Source organism: Protopterus annectens, chromosome 11.part0 (assembly GCF_019279795.1).
Source record: "Protopterus annectens isolate FY-2018-M chromosome 11.part0, PAN1.0, whole genome shotgun sequence".
NCBI lineage: Eukaryota > Metazoa > Chordata > Ceratodontiformes > Protopteridae > Protopterus > Protopterus annectens.
In genome coordinates, this window is record NC_056745.1 from 1122664083 (window position 1) to 1122685215 (window position 21133).

At 43.0% G+C, this 21133-nt stretch overlaps 1 protein-coding gene across 1 annotated transcript in view; it reads right to left on the minus strand.

Annotated features, from left to right (window-relative positions):
- Positions 1-21133, minus strand: part of KDM7A (lysine demethylase 7A) — a 1445788-nt gene that overhangs the window by 502588 nt on the left and 922067 nt on the right. The window contains exons 11-12 of the mRNA XM_044087282.1: positions 20910-20999; positions 1369-1445 (exon numbers count right to left, since the gene is read on the minus strand). Of these exons, the coding sequence (XP_043943217.1) occupies positions 1369-1445; positions 20910-20999 (167 nt within the window). The remainder of the gene's footprint in view (positions 1-1368; positions 1446-20909; positions 21000-21133) is intronic.

A 21133-nucleotide genomic window follows, 5' to 3' on the forward strand; every position in this document is an offset into this window, starting at 1 on the left:
AGGAAACAACAATGACATCCCCCACTTCCGTCCAATTGCTATCTTATCCCCCATTTCTAAACTTCTCAAAAAATGCATCCACCTTCAACTTCTACCCTACCTCCTAGGTAATAACCTTCTCACTCCCACACATGGATTCCTACCTGGCCACAGCACCACTACTGCCCTTCTCTCCTTCCTGGAAACTGTTAATAAGGCCCGTGACACTGGTCACATTATGTCCACCCTCCTCTTAGACCGCTCAAAGGCCTTTAACACCATTTCTCACAGCCTTCTCCTTACTAAACTTTCTAAACTTAACCTATCCCACTCTACTATCAACTGGTTCACCAGTTACCTATCAAACAGGCAACAAGCGGTAAAGTGGAAAAAAGCTAGTTCTCACTTCCTAAACTGTCCCACAGGTGTACCCCAAGGTTCAACTCTGGGTCCCCTACTCTTCAGTATCTTTATAAATGACTTTCACCATGCCATTCCTAACAGTAACCTCATCCAATATGCCGATGACTCGACAATAATCTGTTCTGCTACTTTTACTTCCTCTTTAGCAAAACTAACCTAGGATGCCTTCACAGCTACTGAACAATGGATGCTGGGTAACCACTTGGCACTCAATGCAACCAAGACTAAGCTAATGTTATTTACCCCATCTACAGCCATCACCCTTGACAAAACCTCATTCTCTATCACTAGCCAAACTAATACTCTCCTCAAAATAGTCCCCACTGCTAAACTACTAGGAGTCCTTATTGACGATCAACTAAAGTCTGATAGCCACACTCATGCAAATATCAAAAAAACACATAAGAAACTAGGCCTACTCTATCGCCACAGCCGCTACATCTCTCCTTCCTCCAGGCTTGCTCTAGCTACTACATACCTTATCCCTTCCCTCCTTTACGGTGCCTCTATCCTCACTAGTCTACAATCTTCCTTTAACTCGCCTCTTGCTATTACAAAATTTCAAAGTTTGCAAATGGCCAAAGATCCTCTACACATCACTGTATTTCCCTGCATCAATTGAACTGGCTTAAGCTACCCAAATATCTCACCTATAATCAACTGATCCAAGCTCACAAAATTATCTTTAGCTCTTATTATCTGCCGTTCTCTTGCCTCTACTTTTCAAATGCATCAACCTAACAGATGTCTAAGGTCTAAATCACAAAACCTAATAGAATTGTATAAACCTGCCCATCCACCAGGTAAACATCTTTTATCCTTTTCTCTAGCGCAACACTGGAATTCTCTCCCACCTCTCATCTGTACCACTGACAGTCTCTCTGCCTTCAAATCCTTACTGCACTCATACCTCTCGTCACAGTGGGAATGCTCTTGTTCCCATCCTACATAGCTTTCTTAACTTACTCTCGTTCCACAAGCTCTCTCTCCACAGCTACTACATTATACTGTAAATAAACTCCTAGAGTTTCTATCAGCTCTAGCTAAAAAAAAAAAAACACATGTATTTTTGCTTCTAACAATTTTATCTTGCATTGAATCAATTGTATATATTGTATTACTATTTTGTATTTGCTATGGCTGTAAATACACTGTGCCAATACAATAAAATGGTGTTAAGAGTATGTGTGTGTGTTGGTGCTGAAAGGGATAAAAAAAGTGGTGTAGTCAGGTTCACTGAACATACCGTCACTTATTCATCTAGTAGTGATAATATTAATTATCTTGACATTTTATTGGGGAAAACATGGTCAAGGGTTGTTAAAATTGACAATTTATATAAAAGAGACCTTCATTAATACCTACCTAAATTTTGACAGTTCTCATCCCCTGTAGCACAAAAATCCGTTGTCAAGGAAAAGATGGTTAGACTTTCCTGACATATCTGTTGACACCACCTTTGACAAAGAGGTGGCTTACTTGTTATGCTTGTTTCTAGACAGGGGTTACCCTATCCAACTGTTAAGGGATATTAGGGCTGAAGTGGAGGGACATCGATATGACCGTTTTACCCCGATTCTTAATATAAAATACTAATCATATCAGCAATGTCATCACACAGTGCTGACAGCTAAGGAGACCACATCTGACACTGCACAAAAACAAAATGTTTCAGTGAACCTGACCACACCACTTTTTGTTATCCCTTTCAGCATGAACACACACCTATACACTAACACCATTAAGCTATACTGGGACATTGTATTTGCAGACGAGGTTAAAAAATGTCTTGGTACTACCCCAACTATTGCCTTCTCAAAAGACTGAAACATCAGAACCATTTTGGAGTCAGTTTCAGGGAGGGTATCTTTGACACACAGCAATATGCAGAAATGCAGATTTTGTAAGTAGTGTAATTCATGTAGGTCCCTATACAGTGGTCCACAATTTGGAGAGAACCATACCGTGTCCCAGGAAGGTTAATTGTAATACTACCCACATAGTCTAGTTAGCTTCATGTGTGATTCCTGTAATGCATATCATATGGGTAAAACTATCAGCAAGCTGAAACACTATGTGAGCAATATTATGACATCAGTAAAAAGAACACCAATGCTCTCTTTAGGTATACTACTGTCTGTCCCAGTTACAGAAAATTTACTTTTTTTTGCTAGGGTGAAGGTTGTTCCACTTGGGGGAGACATTGAGACTTTGCTCGAGCTCAAGGAACTAGTTTGGTAAATGAGGCTCAATGCCTCAGTTTGACTAGGGTTAAATTACTCTGTTTCCATTTCTAGTGTTTTAAAGAAAAGAATGTTACAACAATCATTTTATTCACATTTACTCATTTATACATTAAATATACAATTTATACATTTTATTTATATATAACTTATACATTTTTTTATACTGCAATATGTTTAGCATCATAGTGAAGTGTCCTGCTGTTTTGGTTTGCACATCTTTTTTCCCCGTTTTTATTGTGGTCTTGGGGTGCAGTGATTTAATCTGATTTAACATGATTAACCAATTAATTACATCACTGTGCCTCCCATTGGTGGGTTATGTGTATTTAATGCATTAGGTTTCACCACAATTCACTCTGATGAAGTCTTTTTTAAATGTAAAGACAAAAGTGCTCAGTTTTCTATTTGAACAGCTCAATTTACAGTTTTGTTGGTGGTGTCCTTGCTTTTATTTTTTTTTTTGTTTTAGGTTTTTTCTTTGTTATTCCATACATTCTATCCTCTCCAACCTTCACAATATTATCAACACTCTCACACATACCCAGCATGCATTTTATAACATAGTCTTTATCCAACTCATCAGTTCTAAACTGCAAAATAACATTTTTTGCTTGTTTCAATATTTACATTACTACCAGAAAACAAACTGTTCCATGGATAAATGTCCATTTTGTTACACAGTTCCAGAAATGTTATCAGCCCATCAGGTTCAAATGTTAAGTCACAAAAAAGTCTGCCCCAATATGTATAAATGATCGAACATCATGAGATTTAAAAACCCAAAACAGTTACCAATATCAGTCTATTAGTGCTATTTTTTATCTTATTCTCACAGATGGTCTTCTCTTCTTTTTAGAAACAGTTTCAGATTCAATTTGTTGCTACTCTTTCTTGTCAGCTGTCATTGCTGCATATGTTTTAGTTACTTGATTATCTGCTGCCACAAAACCAGACCCATTCTCAGTTTGTTGCTGCCTTCCTTACTTTCTGCCACTGCTGAATAAGGTTTTACTGCTGCATTCTCTGCTGCCACTTCAGTTTATTCAGTTTCCACATCTTCTGCACTTCTGGAAAAAGTTACCAGACATTTCACCCCATGAAAGAGCAGAACTGGCACCTGGATCATCCTGTTCGAATATTTTTTAACAGAATGTCATCTACAAATCCTCCTGACACCAGATGTATTACCTGCACCATTTCCACAGACTCATTTACTTCTTTATCCAAGGAGACAGCTAAAAGCTGCTCATCTAACATCTACACAGGAATCCTTGTTTACATTCTGAAGCTCCATATCAAAGTTTTATCCAAATTCTCACTTTCCACCTCCAACCTCTCCACAGCGTTTCTTTCCTCCTCTATGCTGCTGCTTCCCATAGGCTTCTTCCTTGCTGCAGAAGCCTTCCAATGCCATCTAACAGTTACAAAAAGTAGGGGAACTTTCCTGATGCCCTAGCCAAATTTCCCCTAGTAATATAAATACCAACTCGGGTCTCCTCTGAAAAGAGACTACTAGCCTAGTGAGACTAACCTGGTCAACAAAGGATACATAAATAATCAAAAAAAAAAAAAAAAACATAATGTGAGCCTGTTTATGTGGTGCAATAGAATTAAGCCCTGACTACACTTCAAACACCACTGATCAATGGGACAGGGAGGGTGGAGTGAGGGGCCAATGCCAACTTCCTCACCATGATGGAAGTAGGTGAAATGGTCTGCTGTGGTGCTGATGCCTACACAAGTGTGAGTTGTGTGGCATGCAGCACTCTGAAACGGAGTGATGGCTATACTGCTGAGTAAGAAAAAGGGATTGGCATGTGTGGGTGCACACGAGTCTTCCTAGATAGCAGCTATAGTGTTGTCACAGCTGCAATGGAGAAGGGGTTAGGGCTGATGGAATTTGGGTGTCCTTCACGTATGACAGCCTATGGCCACTGTCCGACTTAGAGAGAAATGAAAAGGCACAGTTAGGCTCAATCCCTCCTCCCAATCAGGAAATAAATGATCTGGAGGTTTTTTATCTTCGTCAGGGAATGACTGGACATAGCTCTTACCTGAAGAGGAACAAATGTACTTGTAGGGTGCTACGAGAGGAACCTCATGGTCTTCAGGGCTAAGACAACAGTGTACAACATGATACATGAGGTAGAACAGTTATTTCACAGACCATTTACAAAGGGTAAGGCACAGTTTAATAAAGTCTCCTTGCTTGCCAACATTCTGCATCCCCCCAATCATCTATTTCTTTCACCCATGGACAGTTCACTACCTTTCATCTCTCTGTGTTCTTCCATTTTCCAGAATACAAGTTTCTTACTCTGTTAAATTATTTAGTAGTTCTAAAAATCTGTATTTCTAATAACAAAAGAATTGCACAAAATGAAGAACATTATAAAGTCAATGTGTCCATGAACTTAGGCTGATGTCTAAAGTCAGAGACAATTACAAGCCCTTCTTTATCTATGTCAGAAAACCAAAATACCCTGCATCGTACTAAATATGTATTTATAATGACATCCCCGGTTCTTACTCAGACACTGCCAATACCCTTGCAAACAAATTTAAATGTCAGGTCCACCACTGACTTCTATTCAAAGCCACAAAATATATGAATCAGCTACTTCATCCAATTATCTCAAGATCACTTACTGAAAGTGCTAACAAGGGCAAAAACTATTTCTTCCATGTCACCTGAAAATATACCTGGTTGTTTAATTAAGAGTGTTAAACATGCCCTTGCAGGGACACTCCACAAACTGTTTAACCTAATTTTAGCCATTGACTTTGTGCCTGACGAGTGGTGCACTGCAGGGATGAGAATGACAAGTTACAAAAGAACAATGGGAGGAAAACTGTAAGCCTTACAAGCTTCATCTGCAAAGCCATATAACATATTATACCTGATCTCAAACTGTGATAAAGAATCTTGCTAGACTTGACCTCAACAGTTTACCTTTGTGAAAGGTAGAGCCTGCCTAATGGGGTAAACAGTTTTGAAATGATTAAGGACAGCATAGATAGTAAGGGAAAAAAAAAAGATGTAGACAGTGGACAATGTATATCTTGACCTGGATAAGGCCTTGCCATCGCACAAAAGCTAAACACTTTAAAAATTGACCCATCTGTGGTAAGATGGATAGAAAATGGTCTCATAGCACACACAATATGAGAGTTGCAGGTTCCTCATCAAATAGTATGATACTGACATGCTGGATTCCTCAGGGCTTGGTGCTGGGACTTGTTTTTGGTACTTACTTCTCTGATCTCCAAGCAGAGAGCTAGGATTTCCAGTAAACAAAGTTGATTGCAAACCTTGCAGTTACTCTCTGAAATCCAAACCTTCCAGAATGAACACTACCTAGTAAACTCTTGTTGCACTAAAACTGGGCTTAAACTAAACACTAAATGCAAAAAAGTGCAGTATCATCACTTTTGGGAGACAGCTCTTCCCGTCCTCATACTATACAGACAGCACAATTACAAAACAAAACTGTAGTCAGGGACTTACAAATCTGGGTTGATACTCTCTTGACCATTCATGTGACAATGGCTGTCAGGAAATCCTTTTATTTAGCCTAGCTAATAGGTTCCTATCACGTAATCGAACTTCCAAAAGGTCGAACACCAGAAGTTCGAACTTGGAAGTTCGAAAGTTGAAAATGTCGAAGCCGTGTAAATCCGAATTCTTTCCCAGGGAAAGAAATTCGGTTGGACGTTTCTGCGGCTTCGACATTTTCTCCACTGTGGTGCAAAAGTTACGGAACAGGTTAAGGTAGGTGTGCGATAGTGATGGACGTTGGGGTTAGGGTGCGGGTAAGGTAAGTGTGCAATAGTGGCGGACTTTAGGGATAGGGTGCGGGTATATGTGCGATAGTGACGGACCTTAGGGTTAGGGTTTAGGTTAAGGTTAGTGGTTTTTGGTGTGCTTATGTTGTCTGTGTTTTTCGGAACAGCAAATTTTTTCCCCTAGGAAAAAATTCGCTGTTCTGATGTTTTGATGTTATCACATTTCAATCTTCCAAGATCGAACTTATGGTGTTCGAAATTTTGGAAGTTCGATTACATGATATAGACCACAACTAATAGGTAAAGGAATATCATCAAGATCTAAAGGGGTAATCACTATTCAGTACTGATCAGGCCAATTACGGAGTACAACATGGACTTGTACCTCACTAAATGTAACAACTAAATACGCCACGAGGTTCGTAACCGAAAATATCACAGGCCTTAAATCCTTGAGCTAACAAGAGAGGCTGGAAGCTCTATCCTTTTACTCAAGACTTTTAAGGGGACATCTTTGTCTAGCTGACAACATCATTAGAGACCTAAATGTCCTGGGCGTCCTGTTTCTCTGCAAGCCCAATATCCCCTCCAATACTAAAACCAGTGACCTAAATCTTCAACAGATAAACTATGGACAGACAAGATTATAAGCCCAGCACCTCCCAAATCTCTGGGGTAAACTTCCTCTGCATATTAAGCAGTGTGACTCTCAACCTTCTTTTAAACAAACTACATGGCTTAATAGATACCCACAAATTTATTCAGGGATTGACTGGTATGGCCCACCTAGAGAAAGGGGGTGTGGCCTGAGGGAGGGTACTGGCAAGTTGTGAATGGTCATAAGACTTAGTGACCTTGGAATACCTATGAACCCACAGATCTATTCTTCTTGCATCCAAACCGTAACCTATCCAATACCACTGTTAAGTCTTCACTTCACAGTCAAAAGGTACATGTTTGACTCTGATCTGCGATTATTGGCTAGGCTTAAAATGGCCCTGCAGGGAAGTTAGCCTTGTATTCTCCTATGAACCTATGAATGTACTGGGTAAAGTATAGCTACCTGTAGGGGACATGATGCACAAAGTAACATTACCAAAAAGCCACTTAAAAGCATAAACATAACTATACTGTCAGACATTATAAAGACTTAATAAACCAGCTAGGGAGTAAAGAAATTAGATTTTTGCTAACAGAAATGCATACAACTAGGGGCACAGAAAACAACCAAGGAAGGTTGGAAGTAACTGGAGGAAACTAACGAAGGAGCTGCATTACTGGGAGAAAGTACATTGGAAGGGAATGGTGGCATTAAGGGAAGAAACAGTTGTGTAACCTGCAGCTCAAAAAGACAGCTGGTAGAATATAGGCAAAGAGTGAGAGAGGGAGATAAAGTAAAAGGGGGAATATTATATGATATACCAGTTCCGGGAAGGTTTTTAGTGGAAACAAAAACAGAAGAAAGGGATAATTAACAAGGCTTACAAAATATTACACAATAACTACAAGAACCAGGCAATAAGAGGAGATTTGAGGGGGGAAGATTAGAATGACAAATTACAAAAAAACAATGGGAGGAAATCTCTAATGCCATGAAGTCCAGAAGACTCAGGATATTTGCATACACTTTTACAAAGGTACTTTTACAAAGGTACTTTTACACTCAAAGGAAAACTTCTGGGGATTTTCAAGCAGATGTGAATGGAATGAGAGACGGAATTGTGAATGCATTCTTCTAACTGTTGAGTTTAGGATTCCCTATAAAATGTCCTAACATAATTGTTAGGTAAGCACATTTTATTAACCAAGGAGATGATGCTATTAATTTGGTGTCTTGGTGTAGAATTGGTGAGACACAGTAAGGCCATATTACATTTAGTATTACTAGCAACCAAAAAAGCAACTACATATGTGGAAATAAAGTAAATGTAGTACTGAATACTGTAAAGGAAATAAAAGAAATAGACATGCGGTCACTGAAAGATGGAGGAAGGAATTTTCGAGAAAGTTAATGATGCATTTGGGAAAAAATATGTAAGTAATGCTCAAAAAGATCTCTAAAATAAACAAGTTGGCAGGAATTTTAAAGTATGTACGTTCTGAGGCACAACAGCAAAGAATACAGTTATGAACAGAAACAAGAAGTTATGTACTTACCATAATGTTCAATTTATGTAGTCACTCTCACCTCACATTCTTACCCATGGGTGCGGAGCCGAACCTCGGTTCCGACTGGGCCATACTCTAGCTCAAAGTCTTCAACTGGCTCGTGGCTAAGAGGTATCCCATGGTGCAATGCGCCTATTCCCCAGATCTTGTTTGCAGTGAGCTCACATCCCCACACACACACACACACACACACACACACACACACACACACATTGAGAGGAAGAACCAACTCAACCTATCAAGAAGGAGTGCTGAAACCAGAGACTCGACCTCTAGGTCCTCCAGGAGGGGGTAGGTGGGGTGGGTTAGTAAGAATATGAGGCGAGATGGACTACATACATTGAACGTTATGGTGAGTACATAACTTCTTGATGTTATGTAGTCCAATCTTGCCTACATTCTTACCCATGGGACAGCGTCCCTAGCACCTAGACCTTGGGCGGCTCATTGGAAAATACTCCTGAGCACTGTGGAACCAAATGAGGATCTGCCCCTTGATACCAGATCCAATTTGTAATGAGTAATAAAGGTGTGAGGAAATGCCCAAGTAGCTGCAGTACAAATATCATCCATAGACATCCTAGCCTGAAAGGCAGTAGAAGTAGACACCGAAAGTGTAGAGTGAGCCTTTACCTTGAAGGGTAATTCCTTGCCATTTGAAGAATTGATGAAGGAAATGCAGCTAGAAATCCATCTGGACAGAGTTACTTTGGAAACTGAAGTCCCTAGTCTGTTTTCTGAAAAGGAGACAAAAAGTTGGTCAGATTTTCTAAAATCTTTTGTTCTATGTAAATAGAAACATAATTGTCTGTGGACAGCTAAATTCTGCCTTGTTAGAGAATCCAGGGAAAAACACAGGCAACTCAATAGACTGGTTTAGGTTGACCACTCAAGCAACCTTAGGCATAAAGGAAGGATTAGGTCTTAGCAAAACCCTATCCTTGTGAAATATCAAGTAAGGGGGCCGGACTGATAAAGCTTGGAGTTCAGAGATCCGCCTAGCCGAAGTGATGGCTATCAAAAAGAGTGTCTTCCAAGACAAAAATTTTAGGTCACAGGTTGCCGCGGGCTCAAAAGGAGGTGAGGTAAGTTGTTGTAACACAAAATTAAGGTCCCATGGCATAACAGGATCAAAGATCGGAGGTCGTAGTAGCATAGTCCCTTTGAGAAAGGCCCTACAAAGTCTATGCGCCATTATACTGGGTTCTTTAGCAACATGAAAAGTAGAAATGGCTGCCAACTGTACTTTAATAGTTGCTGCAGCAGATCCCTGACTAAACAGTTGAGATAGAAACTCTAAAATCGATGAGATGGGAGCTGTATAGGGATCAATCTGTCTTTCATGAGCTCAAATGGAAAATCTTTTCCACTTACTGGAATAAATCTTCCTAGTAGAAGGCTTGTGGGAGGAAGACAGAATATGAACCACCTCCGGTGAAAAATCATGAAGCCTGACTAGGGACGGAATTGGAGCAGCCATGCTGTCAACCTGAGGGTTTGGATGGATGGGTGGTACTGCCCTGACATACCAGTCAACAGATCCGGCTCTGGGTCCAGAATCCACGGCTCGTCCACTAGATAAGGGTGAAGAAAGGGAAACCAGATCAGATGAGGTCAGTGTGGAGCAATCAGTATCAATTTGCTTCCCAAAGACTGTGCTTTCTGAATAACCTTTGTTAATCAGGGGAATTGGAGGGAAGGCATAGAGAAGACCGGAGGGCCAATCGTGAACTACAGCATCCCTGGGTGTTTCCCCTTCCGGGGGAATAAGGGTGAAGTAGCTGCTGCATTTGGCATTGAGGGGGCTGGCAAATAGATCGCAGCAAGGCTGACCCCATCTGTGGAAAATCCGTTCTGCCACCTTTTCGTTCAGGGACCACTCGTGAGGCATCAGAATAGCTCTGCTCAGCCTGTCGGCAATCATGTTGGACTTCCCCGGAATGTGTGTTGCCACTAGAAAGCGCTGGGAAGATACTGCCCACTGCCACACTCGAAGAGCCTCTCTGCAAAGGGGATATGACCTGGTTCCTCCCAGTTTGTTCAGATACCAGACCACAGACATGTTGTCCGAGTGGATTGCAATTGTCCCAAGAGGAAGAAAGCTGTGAAGTGCTTGCAACACTAATAGCACCACTCTCATCTCTAAGACATTGATATACAAATGGATCTCGTGTTCCTGCCACATGCCCTGGACAGTGCTGCCAAGATAATGCCCCCCCCCCCCCCGATCTGGGAGGCATCCGTGGTCACAGTGGCAATTGGAGGAGGAAGAATGAAAGGCATACCCGTGTTGAGATTGCTGGTCTGAAGCAACCAGCGCAGATCCTGCTTGCACCTGTTGGTTATTACAATAAGATGGGAGAGAGGAAGGTGCTGAAGAGACCATTGGGCAAAAAGTAGCCACTGAAGAATCCTCATGTGAAGTCTTGCAAGAGGGACTAGCATAATCGTGGCAGCCATGGTACCTAACAGCTGGAGGACCACTTTTGCCTTGACCTTCTTCAATGGTAGTAGAGCGTAGACTTGTTGCTGTAAAACCTGAATTCTCTCTTCTGGCAGGAAAACCTTCATGAGCACTGTGTCTAATTCGGTGCCGATAAAGGTGACACGCTGCGAGGGCAACAATGCAGACTTTTCCCAATTTAAGGCGATTCCCAGACTTTGGCACAGTGCAATAGTGGCGTCCCTGGTCTGTAGTAGTAGATGCCTGGTGGTGGCAGACAGGAGCCAGTCGTCCAGGTATGGAAACACTTGGAATCCCATACGTCTTAAGTGAGCTATTACCACTGCCGTGCATTTGGTGAACACCCTGGGGGCTGTGGTGAGACCAAAGGGCAGGGCGCGAAACTGAAAATGACTGGCTCCCAGCCGGAAGCATAGGTGACTTCTGGATGCCCTGTCCATTTTTATATGGTAGTAAGCATCTTTGAGGTCGATGGAGGACATCCACACATCTTTCCCTAATAATTGACTGTAACGTGACCATGTGGAACTTGGACTTCTCTACATGAATGTTCAAACGGCTGAGATCCAAAATGGGTCTCAGGTCCCCTGTTCTTTTCGGCACCAAAAAGAATCTGGAGTAAGTCCCTAATCGTACTTGGTCAGAGGGGATGGGCTGGATGGCTCCTTTTAACAACAACTTTTGAACTTCTAAGGTTGCGGAATCCCTCTGACTGGGTGGAACGTCTGGGATTCTTTTGCTTGGAGGAGGAGATGAAAGAAAGGGAATGTGATAACCTCTGGAGATTATCTCTAATACCCACTCATCTTGGGTGATGTCTCGCCAGGCTTCTGGGTATAGAGAAATGCGACCCCCAACTGGCTCCAGAGACGCGCAGTCAGGCCCCCTCTCAGGAGAGCTGGGAGGGGGAGCCACAAAAGGAATCGCGGTCCTCCTGGTTACACAGGCCTCCCCTGCCTCTAGGGCGGCATCTACCTGAATTTCCATCCCCTCCTCTGCCTCAGGAGGGGGAATCACTCTGTGCGTCGTGAAAAAACCTCTGCGATTTTCTGAAATACATTTTCTCACCCTTCTGGCCCTTGGGATAAGGTCTAGAAGGCATGGAAAAACGGACTCCCATGGCAGACAGGGTTTTTCCTTTTTGCTCGCACCTAGTGAGAGTATCCTTCACCTTCGTTACAAATACGGATGCACCATCAAAGGGCGCATTGGTGAAGGTAGACTTTAAGACCTCCGCAAAGTTGCACAGGTGCATCCATCCAGGAGTGTCTCCTAAGAGAAACTCCGAACCCGCAGCACTGCTCGCTCCATCGGCTGTGTACCAGATTAACCACATGGAGGAGTTAGCAATAGAATTTAGGGTAGACATCTGTGCATTGACTTTCTGAGCCACAGCATCAGAACGTTACCCTGTAGAGAATCTCCCAACTCCTTTAGGAGATCTCTTTGGAGCTGTGTAAAATGCGATAAGTAGTTCAGTGACCACAGTGTAAAGGCCGATGAAGAGAACACACGCTTCCCATACCTGTCCATAGCCCTGAACTCCTTGTTAGGGGGATAGACAGTAGATGAAGTTTCTGCAAGTTCCATCTTGGTGGCTGCTGCCACCACCATGGCATCTACTGGAAAGCCTTTTGAAAAAAATTCTCTATCAGGGGGAGCAGACAAAAACTTGTTGGGTCTCCTAGGGACCGGTTCCCACAGTGTCCGGAGTTTCCCACACCTTTCGACAAACTAGGTCCAGGAGTTCGTCGAACGTGGGAGAAACGCAAGAGGCAGAGGGTTGGGAACCAAAGGCCTTCAGGAACACAGACTCCTCCTCAGAAGGGGCTTTAGATGGTCAGTCGCCTCTCTGTCTCAGTATTTCCAAGATATCTGAAAAAGAGATCATGTCAGAAGACGACTTACGGGACCCCTCTGACTCCTCGAGGTCGGTGTCAGATGTGAGGGACTCATCTTGGGAGTCAATGTGCTTCCTCTTGCACACTCTCTTTCTGGGTGGCTCCTCAGGTAAAAAAACAGGGGAGTCTTCAGAAAGCTGGGGACCACTCATGGAGGTATCCTGAGGCCTTAGGTCTCCGCTGTCCCTAGACAGCGGGTGATCTGATACTGATATCGGTGCTGGAGGGGGAAGAGTGTCAGTACCGTAGGATGCAGCTGACGACCTGGCCAGCACACTCCTCATGACCTCGAAGTCTGATCCCCCCGGCTCCAAATGTCAACTAACCGCAGAAGACAACCTCGGAGCCGTGGAAATAAGGTCTGAAGCCGATGTCGGGTCTACGCTCACCCGAGCCGAAGCACCGAGAGCAAGGCTCGGAGCCAAAGAAGATCGACCAGATACCTCTCTCTTGGCTACGACTGGAGAGCTGTGGACCCTGGACCCCGTGGACGGCACCAATGGGGTCGAAGAAGAGATTGGAGCAGAGGTGCCAGAAGGGGCAACTGGAGCCGATCTCGAGGCATCAGACAGAAAAGACAGCTCTGGCTCCGAAGAAAGGTCCAGAGGAGGAAAAGCCAAAGGTGAAGGGGGGACGGGGTGAAGGGGGGACGGGCTCCGGAGCCAAAAGCAATTTAGCCAGCACCGATGACTGAAGCAGTTTCTTCACCACTCTATCGACATTGTCATCGGAAAGTGTCCTGGAAGATGATCTGAATCTCCCTACAGAGGGAGACCTACGAGTAGGGGAGACTGGTCGAAAAAAGTACAGTTGCGTACACTTACCATAAATGTAGATGTTCGAGTGTATTCACTGTTGCAGTCATTACATTTGGGTAATCTGCTGGCAGGTTGCCCTCAGTCGGCCTGAAAAACAAAGTCTTGGGTCCTGCATTGGTTGCTGTCTCCTCTAACATGACGTCAGGTTATCAGGGGTATAAAGCATGCAGCTGACACCATTTTGATCATTTTTTTTGCCCCAGATATCAGGTGCCCCCCAAATGGGGAGCAAAAATATATATATAAAACTGTAAATATATAAATGCACTTTAGAAACATAAAATTTACCTTCAACTAAAAGCAAATAGACCACAAAGGCTTTTAAGTACAGTGAAGGAAAAAAAAAGTATAGAAAGGGGGCTGGTGGGTGGGTAATCCAGACTGCAACAGTGAATACACTCTAACATCTACATTTATGATAAGTGTACACAACTGTACTATGTTCTTCGTGTTTCACTGCTGCAGTCATTACATTTGGGTAGAATCCCAAAGCTATGGACGGGAGGATGGAACTAAACAGCATTAGGAGCAGCTATAAGGCCCTGCAAGACTGCAGTGGCAAAGCCTGCCCTGGATTTACAGAAGAAAGGTAAATGGTAATGCCTTGTGAACGTATGAACAGAGCTCCAAGTAGCAGCTTCTAGAATGTCTTTGGTTGGGACCCCTCTGAGAAAAGCTGCTGAAGTAAAGGCAGCCCTGGTGGAATGGGACCTGATCCCTTTGGGCACTGGTTTTCCATGGTGCAAATAGCAGAAACGAATGCAGTGGCTTATCCATTTAGAAATAGTCTGCTTTGATAAAGCCTTCCCCTCTGATCTTGCAGCAAATGCAACCAGTAGTTGCTCAGACTTTCTTAGAGATTTTGTCTTGTTTAAGTACAATCTTAGTTGTCTGTGTACATCCAATGAATGCAGAATCCGCTCCCCCTTGTCCTGTGGATTTGGGAAAAAAGTTGGCAGGTGAATGGTTTGGTAAAGAGCCACACTGGATACCACCTTGGGCATAAAGGAAGGATTGGTCCTGAGGGCCACCCTGTCCGGGTAAAATATAATGAAAGGCTCCACTGCCATGAGAGCCTGTAGTTCTGAAACCCTTCTAGCTGAAGTGACTGCCAAAAGAAAAGCTGTCTTCCAAGAAAGAAAATTTATATCCACAGTAGCTGCTGGTTGAGAAGGAGGTAGGGTGAGTTTTTCTTGAGGTCTCCTGCAGGAGTTGGCGCTCTCCTGGCAGGCCTTAAATTTTTGGCCCCTCTGAGATACTGTTTTAGCAGTGGATGAGAAAAGAGAAGAGGCTCTATGTTGTAATGAGTCGAGATGGCAGACGCATGGATTTTTATTGAAGAAAAAGATAGGCCCTTGTCAAGCATCTCAGTTAAGTATTGTAAAATCGAAGGAATATTGGGCTTTGCTGTGTCTATTCCCTGTGCTTGGTTCCAAGCACAGAATCTCTTCCATTTATCAGCATAAGAGTTTCTAGTACTAGGCCTTCTGGCTTCCAAAATAACATCCATCACAGGTTTACTGAGACATGTGGTTTGAATAATTAATGCTGCAAGATTCAGAGTTTGGAGCTGAGTGTGCAGAATTTGATAGTCCTGCTGAGACAGTAGGTGAGGTGTCTGAGGCAAGTACCACGGAGGACGTTGTGGCACATGCCTTAGAAGCGGATACCAGTGTTGGCGAAGCCAATCTGGAGTAATTAAAATCATTTTTGTTTTTTCCTGTCTGACTTTTAGTAAGACCTTGGGGAGTAGAGGCAGAGGGGCAAAGGCATAGACTGATAGGTTTTTCCAGCTGAAGGATAGTGTGTCCACTTTCCATGCTTTATTGTGATGAGTTCTAGTGCAGAATTTGTCCAACTGATAGTTTTGGGGAGAGGCAAATAGATCTATGTCTCGGCTTCCCCATTTCTGTGTTAACATGTTGAAGATTTGTGGATCCAGTTTCCATTCGTGCAGGTCCATTTCTGCTTAGGTCGTCTGCCAGAGTATTTTGCTTTCCTGGCAGGAAATGAGCTTGAAGATGTATTTGGTAAGTCAAGGCTGTGTTCCACAAGGCCATGGCTAGTCTGCAAAGGGGGGTACGAATGGGTACCCGCCTGCTTGTTTATGTACCACATAACTGTAGTGTTGTCCATCTTTATCAGTAGTTGTCCTGGATGAAGCAAGTCCTTGAAGGCTGTCAGAGCATTCTGAACAGCTAACATTTCTTTCTGGTTGATATGCAGATGCATTTGGTTTGGGCTCCATTTGCCCTAAATGCATCTCCCTGCCAGGTGGGCCCCCCAAGCATAGTCTGATGCATTTGTAGTTAGGGTTTGGGTGGCAGGGGGTAGAGTGAATGACAGTCCCTTGTTTTGGTGACATGTTTCTGCCCACCAAAGAAACTCCTGTTGTAGGAAGGGAATGAGAGGGATTATTGTTTCCAGGCTGTGACAATGTTGACTCCATAAACATTTTAGGTACCACTGAAGTTTCCTCATATGCAGTCTCGCATATGGAATTAGTAGAATGCAGGATGCCATGAACCCCAAAGCCTGCAGAATTTGTCTTGCAGATAACTGGGGTTTTGTTGCAATTTGTTTGAAGTATGTTGCCAATTGCAGTTGTTTGTCTGACGTGAGGTAAGCCATCTGGGCAGTTGTATTCAAGCTTGCACCCAAGAATGTAATTGTTTGACAGAGTACCAGTTGTGATTTCTTTTCATTTATGGTGTACCCTAGGCATACTAGAAGCCTTTTTACAAATGCCAGATGTTGAAGAAGAGTGTCCTTGTCCTCTGCCTGAATGAGACAATCGTCCAGATTAAGGATAAATTTAAATGTTTCTTTGTCTGCAGAATGCAATTACTGGTGCCAGGCACTTTGTAAAGACCCTGGGTGCAGTAGATAAGCCAAAGGGCAGTGCAGAGAACTGGTAATGCAAAAAGCCTGCTTTGAAGCAGAGGTATCTTCTGCAAGACTCCCTTATTGGGATATGCAGGTATGCCTCCTAAGTCCAGAGTTACTAACCAAGCATTCTTGCCTAGCCTAGGCAGTAGCTGTTGTAAAGTCAGCATTTTGAATTTTGGAAAGTGCAGGAACGTGTTCAGAATCGATAAGTCCAGTATTGGACACCATGAATTGTCTTTTTTGTGTACCAGGAAAATTCTTGAATAAAATCCTTGTCGTTTTTCCTTTTCTGGTACCGGTTGAATAGCCCCCATATCCATGAGGGACATGACTTGTTTCTGGGCCTCTGCCCACTGGTTTTGTGGCAGATCTGGCTATCCGTCTGGAATTGACAAAGTATAAAAATGAAACCTGTACCCCTGGGATACTATGTTTAATACCCACTTGTCCTGGGTAATTAACTGCCAATTTTGAGCATGAAGTGCTAGTTTCACCCCCAAGGGGGCTGCCAAAAGATAAGTGCTTGGAGATGGTAAAGGAAAGTCATTGAGACTGCTTACTGTAGTGTTGTGCTTTGTTACCTCCAGATTTGGAGGTGGAGGCATCCCATTGCTTTGACCTGTAAGATCCCTGTGATTGATATCTGGAGCCTTTTGAGCGCCTGGGTTTGCCCCCAGTGGCTCTGTTAGACACAGGAAAGGACCAATTTTTAGTAGGCCAGTGCCTACTGAACCTGGGTGGCTGCACTTGGAAAAAATCTTTTACTGTTTGCATAGATTTAGCTTCGTCTTCCATTTTCTTTAAAACCTCTTCTACCTTATTACAAAACAGAGTATCATGCTGCAAAGGGGCATCCAACAATTTAGCTTTAACATGATCAGGCAGATTTTGCTCCTTGAACCAGGCATGCCTTCTTATCATAGATCCAGTAACGGCCGCCCTACAAGAGGCCTCCAAGGAATCAAAACCATATTGCAAAGTATGCTTTCCAACCTGTTCTGCTGCATGCAATAAATCCTGTAATTCTTTATTTTCCACACAATCAGAAATCAACATCATTTTGTGTTGCAGTAACCCCATAACATGCTGTTGATATTTAAGCATATGAAACTGGCATTTTAAAGCCCTGATTGTCAAGGTTGCAGACGTATAAACCTTCTTACCCCATCTATCCAGCGCCCTGGAATCTCTATAAGAAGGGGTAGGATTTTTGGCTGTAGAAGCCTTAACACCCTTGGGACCCTGAGAAATAGTCTCAGGATCAGCAGCAGGGTTTTTGAAAAGAAATTTGTGGGAGTCAGGAACCCTGTAATATCTGTCTGGCTTACTAGGAGCCGGAGGCAAGGAATCAGGAGCCATGCTTGACTCAGAGAACACATCATCCACAATGTCTAATACAGGAAGAATTGTCAAAGGCCTATGCTGAGGAAGAAGGAAATCCCTAAGCCTCTTTTTTGATTCAGAGAAGTCCTAACTCTCCCAGTGAAAATGTTCCCTTAAAGTATGCAAAGTCTCTCCAAAAGAGTAATCCTCAGGAGGAGATGCAGATGGGATGCATCAGAATCCTTATAAGGTGGAATAGAAAATTCCTGATCAGAAAAGGAATCAGAAGAAATGGAAACCTGATCTGAAGATTCATAATCAGTGCCTTGCCTAGGCCTCTTAGTGGGGGGGGGGGGGGGGTTGTGAACCCCTGATCAAGGTAATTAAATCCTCAGCCATTTTGATCATTTGTTTTTTAGGCATAGGGGATTGAGCACGTGGCTCATGCGTTGGTTTTTTAGACAATGAAGTTGTTTTTGAACTTGTTTTTGTTGATGGCGTCGGGTTTAATATAAAAATGTTGAGGCCTGAAAACACCCTCAGAAGCTGGTGCCTGCTCAGCGGCTCTGGACCCATCCAAGGGAAAGACATCTGCGGGTTCAATACTTTGCGAATCTCGTGGCATACTGGACTCCAAATGGGTCTCTGTAGAGGCCTGCGACTCAAAAGTAGCGGGTATCTGGGGCTGCGAAAACACCTCACTGAGTACAGGTGAACCACAGACTGATTTAGGAGAAGCTTCGTCGTCGGTTTTGGACCTTGACGGTTTGTCTCTTTCCTTGCATTTTTTGTGAACTTTGGTAGTCGGATTGTTAACCGATGACATTTCAGGGTAGTTAAATCTTGAACCAAAATATTTAGAAGCAAAAATATACAGACGCTTAATAGTGCGTTGGTTAAATTTAGCACAAAACCGACAGCAAGGCACGTTGTGGTCAGGGCCTAGGCAAGGAATACAGTACAAATGAAAATCCTTATGAGGTATTTGATTCCCACAAGTGATGCAATTATTAACTTTTACTGACATCGGTAAGAAGCAAGAAGCAAGAAAAAGTTTCCCCGACGGGGTACTTAGCTTTAGTTTGAAGACTTCGGTTCTGAAACTTGAAAACGAAAATTTCAGGAGTCGGCCGACCAGCACTTGCGAACTGCTTCTGCTTCGGACACCGCGCGGCAAGAAAGACCAATTAAAATGGCGTCAGGTGCATGCTTTATACCCCTGATGACCTGACGTCATGGAAGAGGAGACAGCAACTGACGCAGGACCCAAGACTTTGTTATTCAGGTCGACTGAGGTCAACCTGCCAGCAGATTACCCAAATGTAATGACTGCAACAGGGAAACACGAAGAACATCTGGAGACCAGCTCCAAACTGACGCATCTGACCTCAGGTCCAGTAAACCTGGAGCCGAAGTAGACATCATAGAAGCACTGTCTTCTATCTGCTCCGAAGCCAGTGGAGCCGAAGAGGCTATAGTTGTCTTAATAATTTTTGCCGGTGGCTCCGAGGAGACTGACGGAGCCAGAGAGCACTTCTTAGATGACTTTTTATCCAACTTTTTATCCGATTTGGGAGAAGACTTTGAACTGGTGGATCTCTCCAAATCCTCTTCAAAAGATGGTTTCAGCAATCCTCTCAAAATCAGCTTGTTCTTTTCTCTCTTGCAGCACGCGGGGGCTAAAAGCGTGACAGAACAAGCAGGGTTCCTGTAAATGAATAGCCCCCAAGCAATACACACATACATAATGCCCATCTGTCAGACACATTTTGTTGTTACACTTAAAACACTTTTTGAAGCCCGAAGGCCTGTGCTCTTTAGACTCCTTGGACATGTTGAGACAAGAACACACACACACACAGTGGAAAACGGTAGGGGCACCTTCACCACAGAAACAAGAAGCACGGGAAACTAGCCTCTAACTCAAATGGCCTGCAGACCGCACGGTAACCACAGGGAGGACTAGGTCCTCTAAGTTAAATGGGCCTAGCCCAGGAAAAAACCAACAGGGGAACAGCCAACAGTCACACCACAAAAATAACTCTACCAAGGGGGATTAAACTGGTAAACAAACAGAAACAACAACAGGAAAAACCAGGGGAGGACTAGGTCCTCTAACTGAAACAGGCCTAGCCTGTAAACACCAGGTAAAGCGGGATACAAGAAGAGACACTAAACTGCTAAAAGTAAAATTACACACACACTAGCTACTAAAATAGCTTTTGGAGCTACTAAATTTAACAAAATGTAGTAAATTTGTACTTGGCCATGGCCAAGAGCGAGACCACATCCGAGCGGCAAACGAGATCTGGGGAATAGGCGCATTGCACCATGGGATACCTCTTAGCCATGAGCCAACTGAAGACTTCGAGCTAGAGTATTGCAGAGTTGGAGCCGAGGTTCGGCTCCGAACCCACAGGTAAGAATGTAGGCGAGACTGGACTACATAACATCTTTAATTTTAAAACATGTACATGTGAATGGAAAACCTTATATTTGCACATTTACTCTATTGTATATTTTTTGTCCTCAACTACAATCCTGTAATTTTTATTCTACTGTTATTGTATATTAAGTCAATTTCTGTCATTTTTGCTTAATTGTACTGTGGAGATTTTCTCCCTGGGCCTCCGCTGAAAAAGGGCACTAGCCTAGCAGGACTATCCCAGTCAATAAATGCCAAATAAATAAATTCTTATTTTTCATTACTTTTAAATGTCTATGCACACTTGTAAATTAAAAATGTGTTGAATAAAGTTGCTTCAAAAAAATCTGCAAATGTAATGCTCTCCTGTTACATGCTTAATAAGGAAGGGATAGAAAGCAAAATCAAGGCTTCTATCAACTAATGACTCAAAGCAAGGTAACTAAAAAATAAAAATGGCAGTCATGGCATTGCAGTGAACATTACCTCCACATAGCGAACCTCTTTTGTAAGTTCTTTGATGAGATGGCCAGGTCTAATATTATCTGGTATTTCAAAGGCATGCTCTGATACAACCTAAAAATAAAGAAATATAGTCCATCAAATTATTTAACTAGTCAAAAGTTTATCAGCAGTGAACTAATGATAATATATAAACAGGATGTACAGTTGCTTAAGTAATTACTGTAAAAGAATCAAATACAGTAGCT